The sequence below is a fragment of the Priapulus caudatus genome, unplaced genomic scaffold (assembly GCF_000485595.1).
Source record: "Priapulus caudatus unplaced genomic scaffold, Priapulus_caudatus-5.0.1 Scaffold460, whole genome shotgun sequence".
Taxonomy (NCBI): domain Eukaryota; kingdom Metazoa; phylum Priapulida; class Priapulimorpha; order Priapulimorphida; family Priapulidae; genus Priapulus; species Priapulus caudatus.
This window is the reverse complement of record NW_014577521.1, coordinates 99,887-111,246: the sequence shown is the minus strand read 5'-3', so window position 1 is coordinate 111,246 and position 11,360 is coordinate 99,887. Positions and strand designations below refer to the sequence as shown.

General features: G+C 41.5%; 1 protein-coding gene across 3 annotated transcripts in view; it reads right to left on the bottom strand.

Annotated features, from left to right (window-relative positions):
• Positions 1 to 843: 843 nt before the first annotated feature.
• Positions 844 to 11,360, bottom strand: part of LOC106810652 (85/88 kDa calcium-independent phospholipase A2-like) — a 22,637-nt gene continuing 12,120 nt past the window's right edge. For 2 of the 3 annotated variants that reach the window (XM_014814081.1, XM_014814080.1), the window contains exons 2-17: positions 10,247 to 10,484; positions 9,623 to 9,838; positions 9,257 to 9,434; positions 8,276 to 8,469; positions 7,926 to 8,022; positions 7,505 to 7,687; positions 6,817 to 6,964; positions 5,973 to 6,089; positions 5,311 to 5,450; positions 4,994 to 5,099; positions 4,617 to 4,767; positions 3,998 to 4,155; positions 3,347 to 3,501; positions 3,130 to 3,178; positions 2,815 to 2,930; positions 844 to 2,245 (exon numbers count right to left, since the gene is read on the bottom strand). In XM_014814081.1, the coding sequence (XP_014669567.1) occupies positions 2,030 to 2,245; positions 2,815 to 2,930; positions 3,130 to 3,178; positions 3,347 to 3,501; positions 3,998 to 4,155; positions 4,617 to 4,767; positions 4,994 to 5,099; positions 5,311 to 5,450; positions 5,973 to 6,089; positions 6,817 to 6,964; positions 7,505 to 7,687; positions 7,926 to 8,022; positions 8,276 to 8,469; positions 9,257 to 9,434; positions 9,623 to 9,838; positions 10,247 to 10,458 (2,436 nt within the window). In that variant the 5' untranslated portion in view covers positions 10,459 to 10,484 and the 3' untranslated portion in view covers positions 844 to 2,029. The remainder of the gene's footprint in view (positions 2,246 to 2,814; positions 2,931 to 3,129; positions 3,179 to 3,346; positions 3,502 to 3,997; positions 4,156 to 4,616; positions 4,768 to 4,993; positions 5,100 to 5,310; positions 5,451 to 5,972; positions 6,090 to 6,816; positions 6,965 to 7,504; positions 7,688 to 7,925; positions 8,023 to 8,275; positions 8,470 to 9,256; positions 9,435 to 9,622; positions 9,839 to 10,246; positions 10,485 to 11,360) is intronic. The other variant, XM_014814082.1, reaches the window with a different exon arrangement.

The window sequence follows — 11,360 nt, the reverse complement described above, 5'->3', positions numbered from 1 at the left end:
GAGCGCGTTTCATTAGTATTATAACCATGCGCTGTCACTAAGACATATTCCCCCGGCTATCGACGATAGAACAGTATAAAGAGGTCTGTGATGACATCTTGCGAGCTTTCGCATTTTGCGACGCTGGAAAGCAGTTAAAACAGTATTCTGCCAAAAAAATGTGGAATGAGAGCTTTGCCCCCCTAAACTGGCTAGACATTCGTACAATGTGTAGCGTAATTCAAATTGTTACTCTTTCATGTAGATATTTGGTTACTAGGCACTACTTCCTCCACTCTACTTATCCCGATGCAAATTATCATGTACTATCATAGATGCTGTGTCCCCCACGTCAAACATGCACACGGTTGTTATAAACCCTCGTGTATACAGAGTAGGAGTGGAAATCTCATGTATGTCTGTGCTTATTACCATTGTACTATAAAGTGTACGTTAACTTATTTATTTTTATTTAATTGCAGCCGTTACATTATTATGTTGTGTATCGTATGCATGTGTGGATAATTAAAGAATGGAAATAAATGCAGCTGTCTTTTCGCTTGTGGTTACACACAGACATTGTTTTTATTTTCATTGTATGTGCCAGCATTATTTTAAAGCTACATAAGGCGTGTTCACACACAAGAAAAACCGCGCTGCTCATCCCGCTAATAGCGGAGATAATAGTGAGCTAATTGTGTCGTTGTTCACACAGGTGGAAATATCTCGCTAATCGCCGAGCGGGATAACACGCCGCGGTGCAAATAAGCGCGCTTATTCCAAATTAGCGCAGTCGGAAGTGTTCTTTGCAGCGCGCTATTTTGAGCGTGATTTAGTGAGCTAATTGCGTTCACACTTGTAAAAAGCTCGATTTTTCGAGCGGTCTGCAAAAACCGGGTTTTGCAGCCCGCTAATTCGCGCCAGTGTGAACGCACCTATAGTAAGATTTAGGTCACACACATAGGATATAATGGAATTTAATCTATCCTTGAAGGCCACCTTCGAAATTCAGATTTAACAACTTCAATTAAACAAAAACAATATAAACAGATTGTTATGTTAGTAAATACAATATTATCAGAAGTAGATAATAGGTTAATATAGTTCCCTATTATCTACTTCTGATATTATGTAAACTACAATTGCAGTAGTACATGCACATTTGTGCTCTCTTGTAGCTACAATATATTACCTGCTTATGTATACACATTTAATATAGATGATTGCAAAATCTTTAAAAAAAATAAAATAGTACATTCTGCAGAGATGATAGGTTTAGGAGTACATGGACATAATACTGGGATATAATGATTACCAGATCTGAGATGTGATTCATATTATTACATTACTTGTCATCACATCATATCCTTTCTTATGACACAAATCAGCAGGTGTCAGTAACGATATGCCAGCTTCCTGCATTACCAACATTAACTCTCGATTCCTTATTATCATTTAAGTGGAGTTGATGGTTTAATGATCATAACTATTTTGATTACTGCAATATAGAAGTGAATATGGCTGGTATGACATGTTATCAAGAGTACATAATAGAGATTAATAATAGAGAATAATAATACATCTCTATTTTGTACTCTTGATGTTATTGAACTGCTATCAATGCTGATTGATTACAAAAGAAATATGATGCCGGCCTAACCATGCAGGCCAGCACAGAAATGTGGCCGTGCACGTCAATGTGCAACTTAAGATTACTAAAACATACTAAAACAATTGGAATGTTAGAATTTAAATAAATATACTGGTATCGAAAGATTTTGCTACATCCATTCCAACTACTGTCATCTAAATCGTTCCTTAATCATCCGTTTCCTTGAATCAACGAGAAACCCACGCCTTTCCACTCGCGTACCTTCCAGGGGGGAAATTTATTTTCTTTCACAGGAGCTCTTTTTCAAAAATCTGTGCGAAAAATAGCTCTCGTCAAAAATTTTACGGGAGCTATTTTGAGCCACACGAGAGCGATTTCAGAGGTGTGAAGAGCGAATCGCTCATAGTTCCCGTGTATTTTTTACCCTGGTACCTTCTCTTATCGCTGCAAGATGGACACGAGCTTCTCGAGCGTTTCTCTCTGCTCGTGCAAGTACGCCATCGTGTCCCAGAGCATCTGCAAGATGATGACGTCATCCTTCTCGTCCAGCATCACGTCGGCGGAAAGCTGCGGGTCGAAGCGGAAGTAATGCACGGCGGCCATGTTGCACCACGCGCGCGCCCGCTCCACGGTCTGTCCCGACGAATTCGACACCTGCATGATCAGACACGGTGGCAGCGTGAACGGACGCAGCTACAGGATGGCAAAGGAAGCAAGAGAATGGAGAGTCTGACAGGACACGATGCGGGCGTGAATGGGCGCGGTACCACAGTAGACGACTGCATGCAGTCAGTGTGAAGGTGCGTTTACACAGAGTAGAATACTAGAGCTGATAGGGTCCGGCATATTAGATAGTTACCAGGGTACGTTCCGGTATACCAGACCGTACCCAGGGTACGTTCCGGCAGTACCCTGGGGGACATAGACCCTATCAGCAATACTAGAAGTGGTACATGACTAGTTGAATTCTCTTAACCACGCATTCGAATTCCTGATAACAGCAGGATGAATATACGGCCACCTGGACACAGTGACAGGATGAATTGGTTGAACCATCTTACAATAATAATAATAACTAAGTAAATAAACACATAGACAGATAATTTTAAGCATTGGATCATTCATCAACCACATTGTCGTAGATTGTTGGAGCTAGGTAGCATACTAAAATAACTAGTATCCAAACGTAATCAGTTTCAATACGTTTCAAACGTAATCAATACCTGGTCAACTAGAAGATTTACAAGGCTCATAGCACCGAATGCAGCTTTCGCAGCGCCCCAGAGGGTCGAAGGTAGCTCAATATCAATACTCTGCACCTTTTTCACGGGGATTAGTCCTAAGATGTAAATTATGCCATATAAAAGGTCATATAATATAATCTCTGTTGGCTAATATTCCATTCGGTAGTATAATTCGAATACAATCACAATACGTTTTCAGAAAGATTTGCAAGAGCTTACACCATTGCAGTGTAACAGATGGATCATGGACATAGCATATGAATGTTCTACAGATAATTCCTAATGATAACTTACCCGTTCCAATGGAAACAACGCATTTCAGAGGAAAATGGTCATCTTCCCCCTGCGAAAATAATAACGTGTATCAATTTAGTTAGGTGTGTGTTAGTGCAGCACTCACAGACTGATTTTATATTTATGGTAGGCATAACTACACAGCAGACAGACAGAATTGTACGTCTGTATGTCTGTAATTCAGTGAGTGATATTTTTTTGGCAGGCACATACTCACAGACACGAGGCAGGCAGCATTGTGCTGCTGTACTTCGGTGAGCATATCCAGCGTTGGGTTATTGGCCATGAGCCCTCCATCTAGCATCATTCCTAGAGGCTTGAAGAACGTGGGTGCTGCCCCGGACGCACGTGCCGCCTGCCACACCAACTGCTCTGTGTACGATAAATACAGAAATGTGAAGGGATTATAGTGTTTCAAACTAATGGAATTTACGTATTAATACACCATACATACTGTCAGGAGTGACGTAAAAAACTGGACATGGAGATATAATCTATATTATGTCATTCCTGATGCTTCCCATTTCCCTACCTATACCAACATCCAGTATTTCTCAACACCTGCGAACACCTTCAGGAATTACTTCCTTAAAACCCACTAGCTCCACTTATTTTCTCGTATTTTCGTTACATGTTAAATGATGACATAGTTGCACCACCAATACTGGCAATTCTGCATTGAACATACATCGTAACTTCTGGTAAAGCTAAGAAGATATACAGACGATACAACAGAAAAATCTACAGCACACTAATCGACATGCTTCACTCAACCTGTAATCACAACCACAACCATCCATCCATCACGCTACACTACACGACCCACCCACGGAAGTATGTATGTATAGTGGATGAGGAGAAAGCTTACGCGTGTAACAGGGTGGCGCCGTGAAGGCAGCGGCCTTCACCTGGCCAACCTTGCCACCCGTCTGCTGTCTCAGCAGCTCCTCACCGGGGACCGCGTAGTTGCGAAAAAGATGCAGGTCCGCCGGATGCCTGTCGGCGAGCACTGCGGTTACGAACACACTGCCGGGAAACAAAAGAGCATTTTCACTCGCACAATGTTTCTCACGAAAATGTCGGTTACGAACACGCTGCCGAGAAATAATAATCAATAAATAAATAATCAATAAATAGCAGCGTTATGTTCTGCCAATAAACAAAAGTGCATTCTTACTTGCAGAGATTCTCTCGTAAATAGCAGCTAAAAAACTTGCTGCCGATAAACAAAAGTGCATCTTTGCTTTCATAATAATTCTACCGTAAATCAATGTCACAAACCCACTTATAAGAAACAAAAGCACATCCTTTTAATTGCCGCAAGCATTCTCAGGTTCTCGGCACATGAATGAAGCGCAATCACATATGTAACCCGTGTCATGCAAATGTAATTGGCAAGTTCTCAGCCACCGTTTCACTTCAGTCTAGAATGAAATCGGACGTCATTGTGACGAGACGCGGCGATCGACGCCACCTTACTTACTCACCGTACGTTCTTTATGTCGAGCATGCGCGTGTGTTCGCCGAGCTCCCGCTTCAGCGCTTCCTCGAGCGGGCCCGAGTTGTACGGCCGCTTGCCATCAAAGACCTTGTCCTTGAAGCCGAAGTAGAACCCCTGCGCCTCCCTCGCCGTACGACCTTGACAGGAGACGATGACGACAATGACACATGCGGGCCGGAACACACGTACTTCCAGGCGTGAATTATGCAGGTATTAATGAATGATAAATTAAATATTAATTAAATATGTATTTAATAAAAAAAACTTCATAAGTTTATAAGGTCGTATTTATGTATTATTTTTGTATGTATTTTTTATTTAATGTTTTGCCGTATTAGATGTACAATTTCAATGATGACTCACCAACTGCAAGTCCAAGAGCCAAGATGCCACCTGTGCTTGTCCCTGACACCCAGTCAAAGAGCTCAATAACAGGGCAGCCTGCAATCTTCTCTATAGCTAGTAGCACCTGCAAAAACAAGAGATAATAAGCATATATTGTATGAGTATATATGTAATCTACACGCACGCACGCACGCACGCACACACGCACGCACGCACGCACGCACGCACACAGACACATATATATTTATACATAATAGCACCAGTAATAAACATAATTATTTCAGTCGCATTTTACTGTGGGGAAAAAAATCCGGCAAATACCATGCCCGACGCACCTGTACAAGTATGAGGCCCCGGATACCTCCACCATCCAGGCAGAGTACGTTGCCACGTCTTTTCTTGCCACCGCTGTCCGCCTCATCCTTACCCTGCATCGCCGACGCAAACATCGCCGTGGAAACGAGGTCCTCCAGGTCTGTTCCAAGCAATGTGAGCAAAAATAATCTACACGTATTCTCAAATTTCATCGCATTCTCACATTTGACACAAAATACATACAGCAAAATAGTACATGGATGCGGATAATACGGATGTAAACGTGAGGATTGATACACCGTTTCTACTAGCCAATTGGATTTGCATGAGGTAAGTTGGTAGTAACTGATAAAATTTCTAAGAGTTTGCAGCTAGTTCGTCAGCATAACTCAACGCACCATTCAGACACTCAAAATACAATGCTCTGTTGACTAGAATAGAAATTTTAATGACCACTACTGGTCATTAATGCAAACATCTCCAAGTGATGATGCACGTACAAACTTGCAAAAGTTCTACTGGTTGTAGACCTATTTACATCGACCACTGCCAGACATTCCTAGTTTTTGGCAATATATTTCTAAACACCAAAGAGCACCTACCAAAAACGCATTGGGTTTTAACGTAACTATGCCTGTCATTCCCTAGACCATCCCGGTGCAGGACGGTCAGCAATACTCACAATGTGTCGGCTTGCATGCAGCAGGAGGGATGCTTATCATACCGTTGTACGTTTCGCCGGGCTGGCACCCACTATTACAGCCAGTCACTCCCAGACTGGAGACACAGCGTTTAGCACCTATCAGACAAACACAGATACAGTGCTACCATGTTTATTGTCTCCCGATATGTTTAACGCCATTTGGCCAAGACTGCCACTTCATTTGGAAAAGGGGGGTTCTGAACATTTACTATCTCTTGCGGCGTACTCATACTGAACTATTAGGTTCGCACCAGGGTATTTAGTATCTAAAACTAAATATTTAGTGGCTACACAATCTCAATTAAGCCACACGGGCAAGGAAAAAGCAAGAAGAAGAACAAAAAAATAACAGGAAGGAGAAGAAGAAAAAGAAGAAGAAGAAGAAGAAAGAAGAAAAAGAGAACGGAAGACGTAAGAAGATAAAAGAAATAAGAAAAAGGAGAAGAAGAAAGAAAAGAAGAAGAAGAAAGGAAGAAGAGAAGAAGAAGAAAGAAGAAGAAGAAGAAGAAGAGAAGAAGAGAAAGAAGAAGAAGAAGAAGAAAAGAGAGAAAGAAGAAGAAGAAGAAGAAGAGAAGAGAAGGAAGAAGAAAGAAGAGAAGAAGAAGAAGAAGAAGAAGAAGAAGAAGAAGAAGAAGAAGAAGAAGAAGAAGAAGAAGAAGGAAGAAGAACAAGAAGAAGAAGAAGAAGACAAAGGCAGAGGAGAAGAAGATAAAAAGAACGAGATGAAAAATATGACAAACAGTTGACAAAAAAGAATGTAACAGGTAACGAAATAAGGGAAAAAATGCAAATAAGAAAATTAATAACGTTTCTCATAACTCACCGACAGCATGTAGTGTGTAAATCATCGCAGCCTTGTTAGCACTAGGCGTCGTCGCTGCTAGGTGGCGCACCGACTGCTGATGATTAGTAACAGCATCCATATCGGCTCCAAACACGAGCAGTGCTCGAGTCACATTTAAATCACCCATCTAAAAAACAGAACACACACAAACCCCACAGTTGTAGTTTTCCATCACAGATAATAATTAATATAGAGCATCCTGCATGTGGAAACTTCGTGGATTAGCACAGTATGTTTCCACAAACAACCAAAGTGCAAATGTACGATGATAATCTAACAGGCCTACTCAAAGATGATAAACATGGATGCAGAAAATGACCCAGTTAATTGATTATTCATTTCACTACATAGAATTTATGAGAATCTTAACAAGGACCGATTTGGTCATTGTGAAGGTTCCCCTACAAACAATGTTTGAAATCAATATTTTCCAACATAGTATAAAATACTACTTTCACAACTTAAACTAATTAACTTTATAGCACAATGGGTGACAAAGAGAGTTGTCTCAAGCCAAATTTTTCCATAATGATGACTTTTAAAACATGACAGTAATTACTAAATAAAGTAAACTATATGGGAGAGGCATCACATAATCAACATGTGGGCACAAACCTTCCCACAAGTTGTTTGCACACTCGTTTGCTACAAACACAAAGCATATCACCTGCACAGCCACGTGGAGGGCTGTCATTCCACTCCTGTTCAATATATCTGGGGATGCTCCACTGCACAGCAGTGCGATGACACAGTCAAGCCGGTGCTTCTCTACCATGATGTGTAGTGGTGTGTCACCTGTTTTGCTGGGTGTGTCCAAATTCGCTCCTAAGCTCACCAGTAACTCGACGGTCTAAAGTCACGTTTGAGATTGCCACATTTAGCTATATTTTAAGAAGCGTGAATACGATACATTTTTAAGATGTAGAGAAATGGTTACCAGTTAAAATGTATTCTTTGCACATCAGGGTCTCTGTGTTAGTGTCTTCTTCTGCAAAATTATTGTAGCTATTCAGGAATCCTCTGCAACCAGACAGTATTTGTTGGTATCGGTGTTATTAATGTTGTGAGAGTTTGTGTAGGCTGCTTACCTGCTTGTCTCTGGCCCAGTGTAAAGCAGTACCACCATGTCTATCATCCTTTCTTCTCACTTCATGTGGATATAGCTCACAGATTGTCTTTATGCACCTACAGAGAAAAAGAATCGAGTAATACCACAAACATACATATGCATGTACTTATAGCATATATATATATATATATGTTTATGGTAATACTAATCTGTTTGCACTAATTCCTAATTTCCTAACAAATTCATTCTTCTTAGGTAACTATATGTACTATATGTTCTACTTAGGTTACAGTTTAAAGAGATGTTTAAGCAAAGAATATTTGCAATACATATATACAGCAGTGCTGCATGGTGAGTACAGCTACGTACCCGAGGCTGCCGGCCTTCGCCGCACCGTGCATCTCGTACATGTAGCTGCGACAGGAGAAGCCGACGTCGGCGCCGTGGGCCAGCAGCAGACACGCGCTGGCTGGGTAGTCGTTGACGCACGCCGCAAACAGCAGCGTCTCCAGACTCGTGCTGAAGTAGTTCACCGTCTCCAAACATGGCCGCCGCAGCATGATCTGCATGATCATCAACGACAGCAACGGCGACCTTGGTTTTACATCACACGAGCACGACCCAACGTGAAATGATAATGATGAACATGACGTGAGTTAGACCTGACATAACATGACATGGCATGAACATGACCTGACGTGACATGACCGCAACATGACGTGAACATTGAGCTCAATTGACACAACCTTAACATGATGTAAACATGACCTGACATAACTTATGAGCATGACCTAAGCATGACATAAGCATAACCCAAGCATGACCTAAGCATGACCCAAGTATGACATGAACATGACCTAAGCATGACATGAGCATAACCTAAGCATGACCTAAGCATGGCCCAAGCATGACATGGACAGGACCTAAGCATGAAATGAACATGACCCAACACAACATGACCAAGAACATGAAACATTATCTTATAGTCACACGTAGGCACTGCATGGTATGTAACACAGGCACCAACTCCCACACAGTTTAGAATATATCTGCTGGACAACCAAGTCAACATGTGTGCATTAGCCATGCACAGACTTGTAAAGAATTACGAGCGATATAGGTTATGTAATTTTAGTCAACTCATAATTATGTAGTGAGGGTGCCTGCACTGCCACATGGAGTCATCGACATGTGGGATGTTAGGAAACCACTGCATGTGTACATTCACTCTGAACTCTCCTTCTCTTCACTCTCAGTGATTACAACTAACTAGATCATTTTTCCAGTTCATTATATTTCTACTAACTTTAATTTAACACAGTTTATTTTGGATATAGCAATTAAACCCACCTCTAGTATTTGGGGTTCCTTTGACAGGGCGTAGTACAAAGGACTATTCCCATGGGAATCTTGCACATTGACATCTGCCTCTAGTTCAACCAGAGCATTCACAAATGCAATGTTTTCATGCTGTACGGCCAAGTGTAGAGGTGTCAATCCACTGATGATTGCCGGAGTGTTTAAATGACTGAAAATTTAAAAAAAAACATTCTCCAATATATGTAATGTACACACACACACACACACACGCATATACACACACACACACATATACACATATGATATTATGACATGGTACGCAATCACGTGATATGCACATATGCATGCACGGACACGTACATTTAACTGAGAGTGCTGACCTAATAAAGTTTGTACCTCTGTAGTAACGAAGTTTTTATGCAATCAGTTAGCCCGACCGCAGCGGCAATGTGAACTGGTAGCCAGTTCGGCTCCTCCCTGCAATAGCCACATGCCTTTGCCAGCGTGTCGCTATCATACACCTGTCTACTAAACTCCAGTAATGGCTGAAGCTTAGTGACAAAGGTTCCAAAGAGTGTAGTGGCTTCATTGTCCTTGAATGATCGTGCTAGACTGCAAGAAACCAACAGTTTCTGTTTAGTTTTCAAGTAGTGCGCACATGACACTATTACCGATTTGTGATATACAATATGGCCTAATGGCCTCTGATTCAAGAGAAATACTACTGAAATGTGTAATCACAGATATATGATATAAACAGCTGAAGACATGCTTCTTAAACGTAGACTTATGCATGCCTATTAATAACTGTAGATTTATGCTGAAGTCTTACATGCTGTCCTACATATATATCTCATGTTATATTACACTAGCAATTAAACCATTTTAAACATTGGTTACATATTTATACTTATAGCATGAACTTATGTAAGTTCTCTACATATGTTCGTGGCTATAGTTTATATTTGCTTTGCATCTAAATTAATTTCAACTGATATCAATAACGACCGCTGTACGCACCTGAAGACTTTATTAGTGGCACTGGGATTCTGTAGCACTATTTCATACTTTCTGGCTCCAACCATGTAATATAACGTAAGGAAGCCCTCTCGCAGATGCACTCTCTGGTTATTATAAGCTTTGATGTTCACCTCATTTACCAACGATGCAGAAACCTCATCTACAGCGAGGCCTAGCAAGCCTTGAATGGCTCGTCCGAACGAAAAAGCCATGTCCAGGTGAGCTAGTAGGCCTAACTCTACAAGACAACAATGTCCAAATCACTACTATATTACTACTACTGCTACTTCTACTACTAATACTAGACTGACACTATCTCCACCAGTACTACACATAGGCTTTTTACATAACTTTGTAACGGTAACTCTTCAGAGTCCAAAGGGCTATAACAAAGATTGAGTTTGATATCAATCGGATCGCTAGATAGACACTGCAGACGGTCGCCCACTCGCCACAGGCGACCAATGTCTAGCTCGGGCGACCGAAAATTGCAAAAGTCAAGTAGTCACTTGCCCAAAAAAAAAAGTTTGGGCGACTGCCAATATTTCAACACAAACAAATTTACTGATATGTTTGAGTTGTTCTTTGTTTACTAACTGATCATAATCCTAAACCGGAGTCCACGGTAGGATACAATCAGACCACACTCGCGCATTTTCGTTCCGACCGAGCTTGCTGACTGCGGGGTAGACTGGTAGTCTTCGACTCACCCGCTACACTGTAAACGTACATGTCTAGATGCATTGTCTGGCTAGCTTGATACAATGTATAACATCACATTTATGTACATGTATCGGTGACCTGAGCCCACCCTGATCGGCCACGCTTGCTTATAGCGCGTTCACACGTAGCAAAATCCACGGTTCGTACGCATACGAAACAGAGTTTCGTACGTACTCGCGATAAATTTCTCTCGTCTGAATGACCACGTATAGCTATACTCAGTTCGAAACGCGTATCACTCTCCTGACAAAATGAGTGCGTTTCCTACATACTTCGTATAGCTATACGCGTACATAGCGGCTATAGAACGACCGGCTATAGCTGTAATACGCGTATACGCGTCACGCTTTGTGGGCGAGAGAGAGAGAGAACTGGAGAGAGAGAGAGAGAG